The 20,082-nt window shown below is 44.2% G+C and overlaps 1 protein-coding gene across 6 annotated transcripts in view; it reads right to left on the bottom strand.

The window, feature by feature from the left end:
* The window catches only part of Mbp (myelin basic protein), a 121,706-nt gene that overhangs the window by 79,126 nt on the left and 22,498 nt on the right, over positions 1-20,082 (bottom strand). For all 6 annotated transcript variants that reach the window (XM_013078552.3, XM_087191013.1, XM_004861931.4 and 3 more), the window contains exon 2: positions 18,699-18,774. In XM_013078552.3, coding sequence (XP_012934006.1) covers positions 18,699-18,749 — 51 coding nt within the window. In that variant the 5' untranslated portion in view covers positions 18,750-18,774. The remainder of the gene's footprint in view (positions 1-18,698; positions 18,775-20,082) is intronic.

The following is a 20,082-nucleotide window of genomic DNA, read 5'->3' as shown; positions in this document are numbered from 1 at the left end:
CAATAAAGTTAATGGGCCAAAAAAAATTTAGGTTATTAAAGAGGATATTATTTTAGAAGAGAACTGGAAGGAAAGATCTTGGCTTGTTGATTTGGTAGGAGAAGCTTGCTGCGGATGGTTTTCCTGATGTAAACTAGGATGTTCTCATCAAAGGAGGAGCTCAGGGCCTCGCTGTCACTGGGAATGGCTGCTGTTTTCATCAAGGGAGCTCTGATTTTCACTGGGAGCATCACTTCCTGCCTCCAATGTGGATCTCTCAACTTGGTGGCAGAAATCCTTCATCTCACCAGCGTAGATTTTCTGGCTTCCACCACTGGCCTTTGGGCCTTCCAGGTGCAGATTCTTAATACAGACAAGCATGACACATTGCTGTGGGCTCTAGGCCACTGGCTGGACTTGAGGAGGACACTGCCTTGGACTCTAGGCCTTCAGCTGGACTTGTGTGGGAAACTGCTGGGATCTAGGCCCTCAGTTGAATCCTTTGGGCTTCTAGTGTGCAATTAATTTCTTACACTCCTTTGCATTTGACTCTGGGTAATTATCATAAAATAATCTTATAAGTTATGTGTCCTGTATTTAATGTATTCCTTTGTCGAATCCTTCTGACTACAACACGGGGTAACCTTTCCAACATTTCCCTCTGTCATTTCGCTTGAGCAGACTGTGCATCAAGACTGCACTCCCCAAATTCTTTCAAATTTCAGTTATCCACACCAAGCTTCTTCACTCCCTCACGGGCTGAATTGTGTCCTTAAGTGCTATGTCCACATTCTAAACTCTGCTATCTGGGAATGTGACCTTATTTGGAAACAGAGACTCTACAGATGGAATCCATTTAACAGGGGGTCATACTGGATTAGGGTGGGCTGTAATCCAGTGATTGGTTCCCTTACACAAAGAGGATCTTTGGACAGGGCCACACAGGACAGTGATAAAGAGAAATGGGAATGATGCAGCTACAAGCCAGGACACACTATGGACTGCTAGAGCCACCAGAAGCTGGAGAGAGGCCAGGCAGACTCTCCCTCCAGCCCTCCAGAGGGAGCCAGCTCTTCAAGAGGATGCACTTCTGTTCTTCAAGTCACTGGCATTTGGTGACTTGCTGTAGAAGCCATTAGAAACTCCCTCTTCCCCTAGACAGCAGCTCAGACATTATTGAGTGTAGTTAGTATCGAGTATAGTGAAAAATGGTAGAGGAAAAAACTGTGATTTCTGGTACTAAGGAATTTCTAGTCGCTTAGTCTATAATAAAGTAACAATCAGTGTCATTCTTTCTGGGAGGAAAACATAAAAAAGAAATTTCCCTGGGGCCTGACCTCTAAACCTCAAGTAGCCATTCCCTGTGGGGTCGGCACAGGCCCCACCCCAGGCCTGGGGTGGTGCTGGGAAGGTAGGAGGTGTGAGAACTCACACAGTTGCCTTCTGCAGCCTCCTAGAAAGTGCGATGCATTTAGTCTTCATTGGAAGCCAGTGGAGCAAGGCAGCAAATGATTTAGCCAAAACTACTGATGCTGAGTAAAGTGAGAGTACCTGTGGAGGAGGCGTCCTGGTCAGCTTTGGAGGACCAGCCTGGTTGGTAGTGTTCTGTTCTTTTGTGCTGAGTGTCCAAGTGCCCCCTAGACACACATCCACCACAGAGATGTACCACCTGCCATTTGAAGGGAATCTTCTGCTTGTTATGGCTTTTTATACACAGGCACACACTTGTACAATACCATATTCACAGTGTGCCCACGCACATTCACACACAAACTGAGGTGGGAATGTGCTTATCATTACCCTGCATTTTTATAAGATTGATACCCAGGAGGTGGTAATTTTGAAGGAATGGCCCTGGGTATGAGTTCCTATGTACTGTAGAAAATTCTGAAAGTTAACAAAAAAAAAAGGTCTAGGAGAGAAAAATCACCTTTTAGTCAATTGTGGAAAAGTTACAAAGTTCATTACCAAAGTTCTGAATCATACTAGAAAATACTTATCAGGAGAAGAAAGATGTTGAGATATGTTGCACAGAGTCATTGCACCTGTGAAGCTGGTTGTATATTGGACTCTCAGAATGACTATATCATGTTCAGCTGCCTTAAAAGCATTAAGTCATAAACATTCACTTAAAGACCCTGAAAGCTAAAGAGAGAATTACAGATAAAAGCTTTAATTTACCTGTAACCAGTTTACTAGACCAAGTTTAGATTGTTCCCATGGTCTATGCCAGTGGGTGAATCTATGGCATGTGTGCCGCAGCACACAGAACCCTCTCTGTTGGCACAAGAGCCAAGTCATCCCAGTAGCTGAGCATCAGATATCCAGGTTTAATTACAGTGTTGGCACTCTGGAATAAATAGGTGGGTTTTCAGTTGCAGTTTGGGCAGGCCTCTAAAAGGTTCACCATCACTGGTCTAAGGCAATATCACTTTGCATAAAAAATTATTGAAAAAGAATGTGAAGGAAGTAAAGTATATGGGGAGATTGTGACAGAGCTCTTCAGATTTTCCTCCTTTCTCTGCAGATCCATGATGAAGCAGGCAGACTCCTCCCTTGGGTGTGTAGAAGCATTACTGTATCTGCTCACTCCTGCTCTTGTCTGGGAGGTTCTGATAGGCAGCCCCCCACCCAGCATGAGGAATCTGCCCTTTGCCTAGGTGGTGCTATGGCCTTGGCTGGTGAGGAGCTCTGGGATGGGGCGACTTCAGCCCACCAGCACCCCCTCATCTTGTCCCCTGTTCCCGGCCCTCCTGTGACTTTGAGACCTGGGGACTCCCCGACCAAGACTCCCTGACCAGCCCCTCCCAGGAAGGTGGCTCAGGAGCCCAGAGATGAGTCTGTGGCTCAAGGGCCATGGATGAAGCCAGCAGGATGGTGACCTGAAGCAGAGGGCCCAGGGGAGGCACAGTCTTCTGTCCTTCCCAGGTTCAGGGTTCAGAAGTGAGATGGTTCAAGGTGTAGAGTGCAGTGTGGGTACCTAGGGTGGAAGGCCAGGAAGCTGAGCAAACCAGTTCCTCACCTCCAGGAACACATGGTATATGACTGGAACTGTGCACTCTTAAGGCAAATTCTCCCTCTGTCTCTCTTTCTCCCTCTTCCTCTGTCACTTTCTTTAAAGAAACAAAGCCTTCCTTTCACACTCAAAATGCATCCAGGCCAGGCACAGGCTGGCCATGTATATATTCAGTTTAAATTCCTATGGCACTGCTCTTCAATTAGCTCTCCAAGGCCGCATCATCTCCACATATAAAAAGATACTAGCAAAACATGGATAGCTTACAGGGCCAAAGCAAAGACTATGAAGGAAAAGAACCAGAATCACACAGCCTGACTCATTTTCTGTGCAGGTGCAGAGTGGCACGGAGCTAAAAAGCAAAAGCAAGGCCACATACTATTTTATCTAGAGGAGGTTTCAACCTTTTGTGCTGCTGATCTTCTGGGCAGGACAATGCTCTGTTGTGGGCCAGAGCCTATCCTGGGTGCAGGAGGAGGATCAGCAGCCCTCTCAGCCCCTAACTGCCAAATGCTAGTGGTCCCTACAGCTATGACAACCAGAAATGTCCCCCACTATTGGCAAGTGTCTCTTAGAGGAAAAATCATGCCTGGCTAAGAGCTGGTGGTTTACAAAGAGGAGAGAGAGAGAGAGAGGCAGAGAGAGAGAGAGAGGCAGGGAAGGAACGAGAAAGAGAGAGCGAGAGAGGGGAGGGGGGAGAGAGAGGTAGAGAGAGAGGAGAAGGGAGAGAGAGAACAAGAACAAAAACAAAAAATGGTGGTAATAAAATTTTCTTATAAAAACACTTAAATCATGGAAATTCTACTTTTAAATGAATTTGAGAGCAGGGACAACATGACAAGGGTCTTAGGTTGACTGAAGGTGAGAAGTTACTTCAGTCACTAAAACAAGGGCTTCCTAGGCAAGTCTCTTAGGACACCAAAACCATGAGCAAGAGAAGGGACCATGGAAACTGAGGCAGGAGGGTCACAAGTTTAAGCCCAGTGTGGACAACTTCAGACCCTGTCTCAAAGTTAAAAAAAAAAAAGGCTGGGATCTAGCTCTGCACAAAGGCCCTAGGTTCAATTCCCAGTACCAGGAAAAAAAAGATAATAAGCCAAAGAAGTCATGGATATATTGGCTTCATTAAACTCTTTCTACAAATGATCGTATCAAGAAAGTGAAAGATAACTCAGAAAACAGGAGAAAATATTTGCAAATCATATCTCTGACAAAGGTCAAGTATCCAGATCAAATAAAGAACTAGAACTCAACAACTGTTATGGTTTGGGTCTCATGCAGTCATAGGTGGGGCTTTTTCTGAGGTGGCTGAGTCTAGAGTGTGTGACTGATTCATGGACCAATGCAGGCTCAAGGGCACTAGGACTGAATGAGTGCTATCTTCCCTACATAGTCTGTATAAGATATAAGGGATAGAAAGAGTTGTGGTTGCTCCTTGTTGCTACCATGTGGGTGCCATGAAGTGTTTCTCCTCTGTGGTGCCCCTCTGCCATGTGGGACTCTGCCTTGGAGCCAGTCGATTATGAACTGAAACCTCTATAAATTGTGAGCTAAATAAACCTTTCCCTTTTAACTTCGGGTGTCGGGTATTTTGTCTCAGCAACAAGAAAAAAGTAACTGAGACAACAACAAAAGACAGAAACCCAATTTTAAAAGATGGGTCAAGGATTTTAATAGACATTTTCTCACGAAAGATACACAAATGGACAATAAGCATAAGAAAAGATGTTCAGCATCATAATCTATTAAGGAAATATGAATCAAAACTGCACTGCCACACTGCTTCACAACACTAGGAGGGCTACACCCAAAAAGATGGAGAGCAGCAGGTGGGAGGGCAGCAGGGGCATGTGGTGAAACTGGAACACTTGGGCATTGCTAAGCAGGAATACAGAATTGTGCTGTGGCTTTGGAAAGTCTGTCAGTTCCTCCAAAAGTTAAACACGGAGCCACCAAATTCTACTCCTACACCAGTAATTCTATTGCTTGGTCTATATCCAGGAGAAACGAAAATGTGTTCACACAAATATTTGTATATGGTAGCATTATTCGTAATAACTAAAAGGTGAAAATAATTCAAATGTCCATCAGCTAATGAGCAATTTATTAAAATACAGGATATTCCTACAATGGAATATTATTCAGCAATAAAAAGGAAGGAGGCATGGACAGATGTGACAACATGGACAGACCTTGAAAATATCCTGCTCCACGAAAGAAGCTCAGCACAAAAGGCAGCACAGAGGACTCATTCACATGAAATGCTGGTAACGGACCTTTAGGGCAGAGAGGAGTAGTGGCTGCTGAGGCCAAGGCGGGGAAGGGGACAGCCCCAGGGTGCAAGTGTCCTTTGCAGGACAGCTAAATGGGACTGGTGGTGGCTGCATGAATCTATGAATGCATTAAACACACTGCAAAGTATATTTAATTATTTTATTTTATTTTTTCGTGGTACCAGGGGTTGTGACCTTTGTACTGAGCTATATCCCCAGTCCTGTTTTTTCTTATTATTTGAGAAAGGGTTTGGTTATGTTGCTAAATTGCCCAGGCTGTCTTGAAACTGCAGTCTTCCTGTCTCAGCCTCCCAGAGTGCTGAGATTACAGGTATGCACCATTATGCCTGGGTTGCACACTTTAAATGGGTAAGCTCTATGGCATTTGAATCACATCTCAGTACAGCTGCTTTAAGAAAATGCATGTGAGACTGGGAATGTAGCTCAATGGTAGAGCGACTGCCTAGCACAAAGCTGCAGGTTTGGAAGAAGTCTGGAGGCAGCATCAAAAGCTTTTTTTCTCCTAGAAACACTGCCTTAGATTAGGAAATGGCCCTCTTAACTCCTTAGATTCAAAGCACAAGCTTGGTGAGATTACTCTGTAGTATAATTTAGATTTAGCATTCTTTAAATAATGAATACAAAGAAATGTGCTCAGGATTTGTTTAAACATTGACTTTTAGAGTCACACCAAAATAAATATTACCTAGTATCTCTAAGTGCTTGTCAAGGTCTGTTATGCAACTGGACACACTGGCTTCTAATTTAAGAATACAACCATTCACTCCTAGATGCCACTGCTCTCTCATCTGGCTAAGTAGATGAGGAGCAGTTACTTCAAGGAAGGCAGGAGAGAGGGACTGATTCTTCTCAGTGCAGCTTTGCTACTTCAAGAGTTTGACGGTTGAGTGAATTTCAAGTCTGATTAAAATACACTTAAGGTCAATCCATGGAAGGGCTTTCATGCATCAAAAAATATTCTGTTATGAAAATAGAATAAAGCAAAAGAAACCTTAAATCTTATTTTGAAGGCGGATGCATTCCTTTAGTTTTATGTAATGCAAAACTGTCCTACTTAATTTCTCTAAAATATTAATCAATGTCTCCATGTGATTACTTAATTGCTTCCTATGGTGTATACACAGAGGGCAACAGGGAAGCACATGAAGAAAGGCATATCTTTGTTCGAAAGAGGAACATTAATATATCAGACAATAATATTACAACACGAATGTATATTCCTGAACATACGCTTAGCTGGGCTGGTTCTAACCTCCTTGGTATCCTCTCCCACTGTGAGGCTGCACAGTGGAGTTGCTACCTCACAGGGCCCTCAGGAATACAAACAACACGAGCTCATATGTGCAAAGCTGTCAAGGCAGCTGGCCATCAGCTAGCATGGTCAATGTGGACGTTATCATCGTCTATTTACTGTCATTCACCTTCTGCCTATTTTCCTCAGCCAGTTCTTTGGAAGGGTGGAAATAAACTCTTAAGCAAGAAATAAGGTTTAACACAAATAATGCAACATGACTAAGAACTGGAAAAAGACAGAGAGAGAAATTCACACGGACTCTAATTGCACCCAAACGCTGGCTCCTTGCCTTATAGACCAAACACAGGTTGCAAGATGGAACTGCTATTTATCCTTGCAGAGCTTTCTTCAAGCCCAGATTTACTTTCCCTGTGATCAGACAGATGAACCAGAGCATCGAACCTGCTCTAACTTGCTCTAAGAGAGTAGAAACACATCAGGCTGGGACTCGTTTGTACACATTCAATAGAAAAACGAGTCATCCCGTTTTATTGAGGCATGCGTCATGTCAAGAATTTTGCGCACATGGTACAGAGAGATGCCAAGCTTCAGAATCCACGAAGGTCCATTCCTCATTCACCAACAGTCTGAACATGGTATTCTCTGTGAAACTGCATTCAGGGCAAATTTTGTTGGTCAGGCCATACAACTCTTGTTTCATATTTGATAATAAAAATTTAGTCAGAATATATTGATAAGAAGATACAGGTGGTAAAAATATTTTGAAAAACTTCTTTATAGAGTATTCAACTCATTCTAACAAATCAGGTGGCAACTAAACTATCCAGGAAAACTGCAGACCAAATGGTTTTCCCTGAGTTATTAGTTGAATAATACTTTTATTTTAAGCACTAAAAAAACACATGCACTCTTCTAGTCTTTAGTTTAATCCACATTATTTCACGCTCATGAACAAAGCATAAAAGTTTAGTTTTATTTTAAATATTAAGGAATTGGCAAGAAAGACATAAACTATACTATTCCTGAACAGAGTGACTGAGTATTTGTATTCCAACAGTGTTAAGAACCCATGTTTTAAGACTAGTTCACCAAAAGGAATACACTGCAATATCCTCCAAACAGCATGTCATATTTCATCCCGAAATGCTTTGCAACAAGTCATTTAAAAACACACTAAAACAGCCACAGAGAAAAATAAATGGCCCTCCAACTTTTTCAAATCACTTGATTTGAAAAGTATAAACCTAAATGCATCGTCAAGCACTACAACATTTTATTAATTCAATAGAAAAAAAATCAAAGAAACGTGAGCAGGGATGCAAAGCACACCCAGAACCATGGATATTGCAAAGAAAAGTGGGAATAAGTTATTTATCACTCACTGACTCACAGTAAGCACAGGACAACAGGCGGAGCCACACAGCACCTCCCATGTTCACTGAGCCTGCATTGAGTCCCACTGGTCCTAAGAAAGGGCTGATGCTGAAGGAGGCCTTCCCAGACCTATCTGCATTCATTTCTCCCATTTTTTTCTGGTTTTTCCTGCCCTGGGATGAGCCTGGAGGGAGGCCTCCACATTCTTTGATGTCAGGTGGTGCCAGCACACTGTGCTGGCAGGGAGGGCCTGGGACAACAGGGCAAAAGCTGAGGCCAGTGGGGTTGGCATTGAGCCCCCACAGGCTGACGGGCAGAGAGCAGGCTCAGGGGCTGTGGCAACAAGGACATTCCCCAAAATGATTTCCAGTGGTGTGACAGCACAAACTTGTAATCCCAGCTACTTGGGAAGCAGGAAGATTGCAAGTTAGAGGCTAGCCTGAGCAATTTAATGGGACTTAGTTTCAAAATGAAAATTTTAAAAAGGCTGAAGATTAGCTCGGTGGTAGGTAGAGTGTTCCTGGGTTTGATTCCAAGTTCTAGGGGAAAAAAAGATTTCTAGAAGAAGTAAATGCCTACCAACACATTCAGAAACATCACTTGGAACTACCTTTTTCATTTAAATTTCTGGTATTCCGGTATTGAACTGGTATTTTGTTAGGTAGTTAGGTAGGATAATTATGATATAGCATGGTGTGAATACACATACATCTGCAAATAACCTATGCAGCCGTACTCCTAAATCATCACTGCAATTCATATAGTTGCATCTATCTTTGTATTTACTAACATGTATTGAGTTACTCAGGACTTGTGCTTGATCATAATTAAGGGAACATTGAAAACAAGACTCTTACAAGTATTAAAGGGTATAGGAACATAATGACAAACTTTCTCCATACCTATTTGCTAATTATATTTCAAAAATATGAATTAATGCATGCAACAAATTACAACTAGGCGGTGTCAGAACTGCCAAAGTAAAGAGCTAGGGCTAAGTTTGAGTTTAGGGGGCTAGAGTTCCACCACCCCAGGTGCACACTCAGACACATCCACACACGCACACACACCATAAGCACTCACACACACGTGAGTATGTGTATGGATACTCACACACACCTCCACGTATATGCATAGACACACATGATCATACCACACATGTATGTGCACACATACACAGACACACACGTGTGGCCTCCACATGCACACACATGCACAGACACACAGCCCACATGCACACACACACACAGCACACATACCACCTCCCACCCTTGCACACACCACATACATTTAGAAACAAGAGATAATATTTCACAACTATTCCAATATGAAAACTCTTCCAAATTTAAAATTTTCAAAGGAAATTGCTGAAGACAGGAAACATCACATGAAAGCACATGCTCTCCACGTTCAGAGTTTGAGGTAAACATGTCTCCCCTACGGTAATTATAGGTGGCTTTTCTGGAGCCGTCTGGTATGGACTGGAAGCAGTGGTAAACAAGCCTTACACAAGTGCACAAACCTGGCAAGCACAGGGACCCGCTGGGAGATAGGGAACAGGCTGCCACCCAGCTACAGCTTGCCCAGTCCCGTGAGCATCTGAAGGGCAGGGAATGTGCTCTCCACCCCCATGAGATCTGAGTCCTCCCTCTTCCAGGAAAGGGGTACTGGCCTCATACACTTTAAGTCACCAATGACTCATGAAAAAATTCCTGCTATTCCCCAGTCGATATCCTGTTATCACTCAAAAGTAAACTCAAATTCAATCACAGTCATCTCTGACCTCCCTTCCCACCTGCCGACCAGGGCTCCTGGGACTGTTAGTATTGCAGACAAAGGATAGAGAGAGCTGTGTCCCCAGCTTCTTTTTTTTTCATTTGGAGGCAGGGACTCACTAAGTTGCTAAACTGCCCAGCCTGGACTCCAACTTTCAATCCTCTTGCCTCAGCCTCTCAGCACTGGGATTATATGCATGCACCACCATGCCTGGCTTGCTGTTTTTACAATGTTGCAGTGAGAACTGTTTTTATTTTTTGTCATTTATGTTTAACAATCAAGGTTAAATATATCATTTATATTTAACAACTTTTGTGCCCTTAATGCCTGCTGGAAGTCAGCTGCTTGCAAATTAGGTCTCAGTTTCTGATAAAAACTAAGTTTGTTAACTAACTCTCAAACTAAGGGGCCAAAAGAACACCACCGCATGTAATATGGGTGATAGAATGGAAGGCAGGTCTCTTAGGCTCTGAGTGCCCGTGGGGTACTGGGATCCCTGAGCCCAACCCCTCTGGGACCCAGGCTGGTTCTGCTCTACGGCTTCTGGACCTCTCACCATGACCGAGATCCGGGGCCTGTGGCCAGCTCTCCTGAGTAGCCAGCTGTCCGTGTACAAGGGCCAAGTAGAGAGAGCAGGCAGCTGGGTTCACTCTGGAGTGAGTGAACCAAGGAGCTGGTCCTCAGGCCCGTTTATAAGCTAGGTGTGGATGTTATAAAACTGCCAGTTTTATGTTGCCTAAGGCACTGCTTTATAATCAGCTTGGCATCACTGTTAGTAAGGGTTGCTAAGGGCTTGGCCTTGTTTGCTAATTACGCCTGATGCCTTTAATAATTACATTCCCCTCCGTGAGACCCACTGCCACCCTCGATTTACAATGCTATATGTGTTCTTAGACTAAAAGGTGAAACAGAACACCTGCTCACCTGCTTTACAACCCAGAGTCAACTTTGTGGCCATTCTTTCTGAGGTGAAGTTTTGACAAGAGACTTTCTTCTGAGTCCACTCAAAAAGCAAGAGCATTTCTGACTCTACACTCTGGAGAAATGGCCACAAGCATACACTTTGGAAGACTCCTCTCTGATATCAGCAAAAAATTCTGCCCCTGAAACAAAAAGGTCCTCGGAAACCACAGCAGTTCCAGGGTACAGAAATGCATCCCAGGGTCTCTGCATGCTCCTACTTTGAGCAGAATTTTCTAAAAGCAGTCTGGCAGGGATGCTTCACATTACATACTTCCCTTAGTTCCCATGACAGTCTTTTCTCTTCCTGTTCCTTCATGTCAGATCAATTTTGAATTTTCCAGAACTATAATCAGGTTGCTGATTAGTCACAGCTTAAGAGGCCTCTCTGTAGGAACCCTTTTCCATATTACTTTATTCCTCTTTGTAGGAGCTCCCAGAAGTTCTCTTGGTGCGCTAATCAAATCAGGAATGAAGGATGTTACTTTAAATTCATCTTTCTGAAGTCCAGGGCAGGCACCCCTTAATGCGAGTGTGAAACAAAGCAACGTGTGCAGAACGTTTCCTGGCCAAGGTGGTGCAGGAGCAAGTGGGCCAGTTTGCTGTGTAGTTTACAGTGCACAAGCACTGGCCCTTTCAAGTTTCCAGCATTCACGTATGCTTGTCAGGATTTTACCTTCTGAACACAATGCTACTTTTGCACAAAACTGCATGTCTTTGGGGAAGGTCTCTTTTTTAAATGGACTCAATGGAGCTAATATCATTATCTCAACCCAGGTTTATGAGAGAAGAGGGTAACTATATCCAGTATCCAGCCAATCCTGGCCATCCAACAGGGCTGCCACTCCCAGTACTAGGCTATTTATTATTTAAAATATTCTAAATTATTGAAACTATACTGCCATAACAGAAGATAAACTTGAGTCATGTGTGGAAAAGTGGATGCACCTTGACCATCCATAATGTTAAGTGAAATAAATCAGATGCAGAAACTTAAATGGCACACGATTTCTCTTATATGAAAAACCCAAATTATAAATAAAGGGCAAAATAAAAGATAGATAATAGGAAGCAGGGAGGTAAATCTTTTTTTAAATGAGAAGGAGATCAAGAGATGGAGGGAGAGAAGGGAGGGGTGGGAGTGGGGATGAAAAAAGAATTGAGATGCATTATGTACATGTTATGGTTTATATATAGGTGCCCCCCCAAAGCCTCATGAGTCATAGGTGGGGCTTTTCTGAAGTGGTTGGATCTAGGGTGTGTGATGCTAGGATTAAGGGTGGGTGGCCTGGGTAAGCTATAAGGGACAGAAAGAGGGTCGTCACTTGTCACTTGCTGCTTGTATGCATGGATTTTTTCCTGCCTTCTGCCTGCCAGGAACTGCTTCTCCTCTGCGATTCCCCTCTGCCATGCCACCCTGCCTGGGAATCTACTGATTATGGACTGAAACCTATACAAACTGTGAGCTGAAATAAACTCTTTCTCCTTTAACTTTGGGTGTCAGGTACTTTGTCTCAGCAATGAAAAAAAGTAATTAAAACAGAATTTGGTACCAGAGAAGTGGGGTCACTGCTGTGACTATACCCTTTGGGACTGGCTTGGCGGAAGAGCTAGGAAAGGTTTGGAGATGCTGGCTGAAAAAACAGCCCTAAAACCCTTAGGTTGTACTTGGTGGGAGATTTTGGTCAAAGCTCAGGAGACCAGAATGCTGAAGAAATGCTGCTGTTAAGACCAGGCTCAGGCGCTTTCTGCTGGGAAGGACTGCATCGGCTGTTGGACTCTAGACAATGTGTGTTATGCCTTGGCAGAAAGTTTGTCTGCATTTCACTCATATATAGAGACTTTGCCTGAGACAGATTAAGGGCAGTGGACTAATTAATCTGGCAGAAGACATTTCAGGGCAGTCTAATGTTGACGCCATGGCATGACTATTGTTGGGGGCTTTTGGCCAGTCTTATGTTAAGAATGGAGAAAAAAGAGCCCAGCAGAATGATTTAAAATGTTTTGAATTTGGTCAAAAAGGAAGCTTCAGTAAAGTTGCAGCCTGCAAAGATGGAACACGTGGGAAATTGGTTGCTGAAAAGACTAGAAAGAAAAGTCAAATATTTCAGAGGAGGACAATGGAAAAGATGGTCTGAGGGCATCACAAGAACCAGGACTCCACCCTTTGTAGCCTCAAAATTGCAAAAGTGAAAGAATTTGCTTTGAGAAGAAAGCCCCAGAGCACCATGTTATAGAATAGCAGCAGCCTAGGATAATTTTTCCTTGGGACTTGATTCACAGATATCCAACCCCTACAGCCAAAAGAGAAGGAAGCCTGGCTACTGCTCCAGGTGGCAGCAGACCTTGGCATCATCCACGTGGTGCTGGTTTTAGGCACATGCAGAGCTGTGGGTCTGTGGGGTCAGGAAGGCTCCACCCAGATTTCAGAAGGAGGCCTGGGAGGCCAGGCAGAGCCCCTGTAAGGGCAGCGTGTGAAGCTGGGAGTGTGGAGCTGAAGGTGCAGCGGAGACACCAGAAGTTTGGAGAACCCAGGAATGTGGACTGTCTGAGGAAAACTGCAAGCAGGGAGCAGAGTAAGGCTAGGAGAGAAGCCATGGGAGGGAACTACAACCACCAGCAGTGCCATAGGGGTGAAGTCATCTAAGCCCTTTACAGTTCAAATCTTGCCAAAGATTGCCTCAGCTGCTGGACAGGGAATTACGGGACTTAACGTTTGGCCTCCTGGATTTTGGTCTTGCTTTGTTCCCATTCTTTTCTATCTTCCTCTTTGTGCTTTTTTGAATGGAAATGTTCATCTTGTGCCATTGAATGCTGGAAGTGTTTAACTTTCTTTTCATTTGTACAGGGGCTTGCAGCTAAGAATCTACCTTAAATCTCAGAGGAGACTTTGGAATTGGACTTTTCAGCAATGCTTAAGGTGTTGAGACTTTGGCAACACCTAGAGATGGACTAAATGCTTTTTGCATAAAAAAATATGCATGAGTCTTTGGGGAGCTAGGGTGGAATGCTATGGCTTGTTCCTACATGTAACCCCAAAGCTTCATGCATAGGTGGAACTTTTCTGAGGTGGTTGGATCTAGAGTATGTAAAGCTGGGATCAAGGATGCAATGCTGGGATTAAGCATGTAAGTGCTACTCACCTTGAGGGTGGGAGCCTGGATAAAATATAAGGGACAAAGTCCATGTACCAACTCTGCACAAGGAATATCATAAACCTTATGTACTGCAAACATATACTAATAAAAAACAAAAATCTGAAGGAAATAAAATAAGTAACATGAAGAATTCAGCCCCTCAGTTATAGCACAGGTAGTTACTGTTCATCTCTTATGCTGTCAGCTGCATGTGTCAACTACCCCACTGGGCAGCATGCACATGGGACATTCCTAGCCTTGTGGACACATGCTGTAGGGGAGGGTCGAGGCACGGAGTCATCATGGGTGCAGCTGTAGCTACAGTATGTTGCTATCTTATGTACCATCTCCCAATTAAAAGATAGTCCAGCACTGGGCAATAAAAAGTCGATTCATAATCCCCCAATTAAAAAATTGTCTCGACCGTCTATTAGGTGTTTCCGTATATCTGTGTGAAACTAGATGGGTAAGTGTGGGGAGGGGAAGGACAGTGCGGGGCTTAGAGTTCTGAGGGGTCTGGACTCAGGTCCCATTTCTGCTGTCCTCTGCGGCAATGCGGATGGACACATTCCTTCCCTCTTCAAAGCTGGGTCTCAGGAGTCAGGAGTCTGTTACCTTCCCCTGCTTGGGCAGGGCCACATGCTAGAAACCTCCACAGATGGCCTGACGAGTCAGGGTTCAGCCATCCCACAAACTTTCCCTGAGCACTAGAGCACCTTGTGGCCATGGACACATCCATTAGAATCTCAACAGGATTCTGTCTTCTCTGGTCTCAATTTCTCTGGGGTGAGAAGAGGGAATCCAATAAAATAGCAAGTGGTAAGCAGTTGAAATGTAGTTGCTTCTCATTTCTGAGCAGGATGTGATAGGATCAGAGCTTATGACAACATTAAATAACTTGACAACCTTCCACTGTGGTGGTGAAAAGTTTCAGGCTTTATGGCTCTGGAAGGTATGGACTTGAAGAACAGCCAGCCATATTTCACAGCTGGGATGTCGGTGTTTAATGGAAACATATTTTCTCTGTCAAAGTGAAAAATTCTATTTTCATGTGGATGGGAAGAGCTGAGTGCTTCAGTGCCTCTGTGTATATTTGCAAACGAAATGTCTCAATTCTCAGAATGTCATTTTAATGTCTGGAATCTCATCAAGACAGCTGAGTTTTAATAACAATTAAATATGGATTTGCCAGGGACAGGATTACCCTGGAGAGGTGCACAGCACTTGCCTCCTGTTTCCATCTGCCATACCCTTGGCTTTGGTGCAGAACATAAAATAAAAAACCAACAAACCCCAAAACAGTTTGAGCGGAAACACACCAAACAGACTAAGTTACTACTCATTGCAAAATTCTGACATGAATTTAACTGTTGCAAGCTCTCCGATCCTTTTTAACACAGTGCTGGCTCATGGCAGGCACCGAAATTAACATCAATACTAGCTCCATGTCATTTGGCCCTTCAGCCCTTATAGATTATCAGTAGAGCCTAGCTGTCCGCAGAACACTCCAAAGAGTAAACCCACAGGAGAAACAGTGAACTGATTAATTCCACAGACCCTGCTCTGAGGACATGGGCTCTCCTAGGAGCAGTGGTGCTGATGCTGACAAAGGTCATGTGTCCCTTGAGTAGCAGGCAGATGAGCCACATGTCTCCTCATCCCAGGAACTCTGGCCTAGGTACCTAGGACTGTCAGGCAGCCACAAAGCTATCCCAGGTAGGGGGAGACTTTTAGCTCATGGGACTGGATCTTGTTCAGCATCTTCTGTGGGTGGGGGTCCCCGCTGAGGGAGCTGAGGGAGTGTGCGTCCCAGGCTCTCCAGAGCAGCCACAACCACAGCTTCCCAGCTCTGCCAAGTAACCAGAGTGAAAATGTTGACTGAGGAAGACACAAACAGGTCTATAAAAAGCTGACAAATTAGTGAGATAGGGAAGTTTGGAAACCAAATTCTACTGTGACTGAAAAGAGAGTTTAAGGTAAAGCATGGATTTCTGTGTTTTTGAGATAAGAACAACCTTGAGGACACACTGTCTTCATGCATGAGTCATGCTCAGAGCAGTTCTGGTCTGCAGATGATGGAGCCTGTCTCCTTGAGTGAGTCTGATGCTGTACCCTTTAGCTGACTGCAGGAACATGGCCCTCCACCGTTCTGTTACCAGAGGCCCCACCCCACAGGATGTGGCCAAGTGCTCCACTGCAGTTACTCTTTCAGCTACAGTCTTCCTCTTACTTCCTCACAGGTCTCCCTCAGTACCAGAAAAGCCAGTGACAAAATTTCAAGGGGGTAAGTTGCCAAACAAAAACCTTGCAAAGCAAACTGGAAATTCCTGAAGGAAGAGACCAGGTTTCCCCACCTCCTTCCCTAGCAGCCAACAGAGACAAAGCATGGCCACAACACTAGGTTTCCATATAACCAAGAAGTTGGTAAATAGGGTTTGATTTATTTACTCTTTGAAATACTTGAGGAACCAATGTATATTGAGGGTGTTCCTGGAGACACAGCAGTAAGACAGAAGATCCTAGCTGGATGTGGTAGTCTGTGATCCCAGCAGTGTGGGAGGCAGAGGCAGGAGCATTGCAAATTTGAGGCCATCCTGGGAATTTAGCAACTTAGCAGACCCTATCTACAAAAAAGAAAAAAAGAGCTGGGGATGTAGCTCAGGGTTGTTCAATCCCCAGTATCACACACACACAAAAGGAGATCCTTTTGTTTATGGCCCAGTGGACACAGTCAGTGGGTAAAAGGATCAAGACAATCTGTACCAGGCTACACGGCTGAAGGCTGGTGAAGGCAGTGAACAGGGGCGATGAGTGAGGTGCTGGTGAGAGAAGGAGGGAGCTGGGCTCCCTCCAGCCAAGAGGCCCTACAGGTGGATGAATGGGGGCAATCTCTCCCTATTTTCAGATCAACGATCAGCACCCTGAAGCTAACTAGGTTTTCTTGACTCTCTCATAGGTGGTCAAAAGAGCCTCCCTATATCACAAACAGAAATGAACCAAGTGGTAAAGACCAAGGTGGGAGTGCATGCCATTGTTTTCTATTGCGTGGCAAGCAGGATCACAGACTGCGCCCTTTGAAATGCGTCAAATATTCTTACACGTAAACATTACCCTTAGCAACCACAGTTTTCAAGGTCCCCGTTTTTTATTTGCTCTTAAGTCATCAGAAGTTTAAAAATTAGGTTCCACAAAACAAAAGCACAAGAATAGATTTCTGTGTTGCCCAACAATCTTACTTTGATGGAATAAAAACAAATTAAAAGGATATTTCAGTGTTTACCATGTTAAACGACAGGCAAGAGACTGTAAGCCACAGGGGGTTTAGAAAATGGAGTTGCCAGTCAGTCATTCTGAGACCTCAAATGCCACACAGCGTTAGCAGCCCGCACCAGATCACAGCTGTCTCCGCACTTTCACTTTTGGTGAAACTAGATCCTCCCATTCAGAGACTGCCAAACCGTGTTCCTCATAGACAATGCACATGTTAAGGCTGGATGTTATTTTAATTACAAGGAAATGATCAGTAGAACATTTACGTATGCATTAAAATAATTAGACATTTCCATTCAGTTTTTACTACAGTCATTTAAATATTTACAAATCATTAGGTAAGAAACTAGATAATACTGTTTACCACTTGAAGGGTAAAATATGCACATGAATAATGCAATCACTCGTTTTCTATGGATGATCTGACAGCAAATCAAGGAAACTCATGTGGCTGTTAAAGAAACTGAGTCCAAACACAGATTACAGAAGGACCCACCAATGAAAAGTTCATCAATTAAGTTCATTAGGTATAACATAATACAATGAAAAGAGAACATTAAACATCACAGCACTCTGGCCTGTGGTGAAGAGGTGTGGAGGTCACAGTTCAGCTCAGTTCAATTTAGTGGACACTTTCAAATCACTTCTGCAGAGGGGCCGGGGATGTGTGGGTCCATCCTTGGCATCACAATGCACTGTCTTTTACGTTAAATTCAAGGGCAGTGACAAAAGAACTGAAGTTCCTTTCGCCCTTACCAATTAGGGTGTATTCAGAGGTTTGTGTGCTCTGCCAGGCCTATTTCCTCATAGCCTGCAATGCGGCTCAAGGGGTGGACAAAGTAATGGACAGAGTGAGGCAATGGGGGCCTCCTTGACACGTGGACATCACACATCACAAGTGACTCAGAAGGAAACCGAGGGGCACGCCAGGGAGATGCTCCAGGGGTAGAAGCTAATGCAGAGAATCCCAGTTAGAAGGAGGAAGCTGATTCTTACATAATGTGGGAAGTGCAGATGATGTGCTAGAAGTACCAGGTCGACTCTGACTAGTTGGAAGAATTGAGATGAATTGCATTTTTCCCGTTTGCTTATCTGTACTTTCCAAATGGCCTATAATAAGGCGGGGAAGGGCATGTGGAGCAGATAGCACTGGAAAGGCGAGCCACCATCAGCCTGGGGTGGGCCTGGTGTCAGTCTGTGTGCTGAGGATAGCCCTAAGTTCTAAGGTATGAGGGGATGACCCAGCAGTTCTGGAGAAAAGCCCAGAACATGCAAGCACAGAATGCGGGGCAGAAAGAGAAGCCTTCCTGACATGGATGGGGCTGGGGCTCCTTGTCTCTCTTTTCCATTTTTCTCTTTCTCTTTTCTCTCTCCTCTTTTTCTCCTTCCTTCCATCCTTGTCTTTTGCCTTCCTTGTGTTTCTGTGCAAGGACAGGGCCTACCTACCGACACAATTTTCCTGAACAAATTAATAAGAATAATAACAAGGACATGATCTCCTCTCTGCCATCGGTAGGAGCTGTGTTAGCTGAACACCCCCTTTACCCCAGGCCAGATCGAGGGGCTTTGTGTTTAATAACCAAAACCAAAGGCTCCGCTCAGGCTAGCTCAGATTGCAGGCTCAGCCCAGGCCTTACCTTACTGGCCTTCTCAGCGCTTAACTCTCGCTTTCCCACGTGGTTCCCCATCCTGAACTGACCAGCTCTTCAGCAGCTGCAACAAAAAGACAAGTTGTTAGCCTGAGAGCAAGTACTTTTAGGGTTTTCCTCATTGTTTTTTTAACTAGAACAACTCTGTGAAATTTATACTGCTCATTTTTGAGAAGATAAAACCAAAGCCCTAAAACCTGAAGAGAGCAAACACCACTGCCTTTCAACCCCATGTAAAGAGCCCCAAAACAGAAGGTCAAATTCTGTACAGCAGGGAACACATTTAGTACATGTCCTCCTCTATAAAATGTCAGCCCATTTCAACTCCAGCAGATCATCTGCACATGAATACTTACATACAGAGAGCCATGCCTCACCCACAGGGGTAACATAAGGAGCTGAGCAGAGAACAGAGCTCCACATTCTTCTAGAAAACATAAAAGGTCACAAGTAGACGTTCGCACTGACTGCTTGAAAGGATCTGTGAGATCAAAGGACAGCAAGAAATCAAACCTAGACTGCGTATCAGGCGAGTATCCAAAGAATCTACAGAATTTGCCAGGAGGATAAAGTAGAATAAAAAGCATCAGCTCATTTTTATGACTCAAATCTCAGCAACAATCACACACTTGTTTTTTTCCATATAACACAGGGAACTAAAGCATTTAACTGTACCCATTCCAAACCAACTGCTCATCCATTCTCTGTGGACCTGCACTGACCACTGGGAATTTGCCAACAGAAGGCCCCTGGCGCCTCGGCCTGGTGACAGGTGACCTGAATCTTGCAGGACAATGACAATGTGCTGTATCTCACAATGAGATCTTTTTAAGGATTACATTGAATCCAGGAAAGGTAACACAATAAGTCATATTCTAAAATAGAGATGGGGGAATTCCCAGAATATTACCTAGCTCGAATACGACACATTTTAATCCCCCAAAGTTACTCTTTAGATAACTGTCCAGCACCTGACTTTTCCATCTTCCCTGGGTGTCTTTTGATGATTCATCATGAAAGACAATTTCAGGACTGTCTTCTCCATAAGGACACAGCCAGTTCCCCAGCAGTGAAGGGATGCATAAATAGGAAAGATGAAGGCTGATGCTGACCAGGCCACTGCTGGGCTCAGGGGCTCCTGTGCTGGCTCCTCAGTCTGGACTAAATGTCCCAGTGCAGCCAGCTGTGCTAAAGCTCCAGTCTCCAGATAAGAAAGAGATAAGAGCCCAAATTCCCAAACAGATCAGTTTCGCTTGGCCTGACAGTGACACTCCCTCTGCCTTCTCCTTGCAGAAAAGTAGCACAGAGCAACCTGATATTCCCTAATCAGTGATTTTTCTGTTTTGTCTCATAATCCTGCTTCTTATAAGGA

This window comes from Heterocephalus glaber, unplaced genomic scaffold, assembly GCF_053883595.1.
Source record: "Heterocephalus glaber isolate CG9 unplaced genomic scaffold, H.glaber_assembly_v1.0 deba00000331, whole genome shotgun sequence".
Classification (NCBI taxonomy): domain Eukaryota; kingdom Metazoa; phylum Chordata; class Mammalia; order Rodentia; family Bathyergidae; genus Heterocephalus; species Heterocephalus glaber.
The sequence above is the reverse complement of the archived record's forward strand: the minus strand, read 5'-3'. Positions and strand labels throughout refer to the sequence as shown.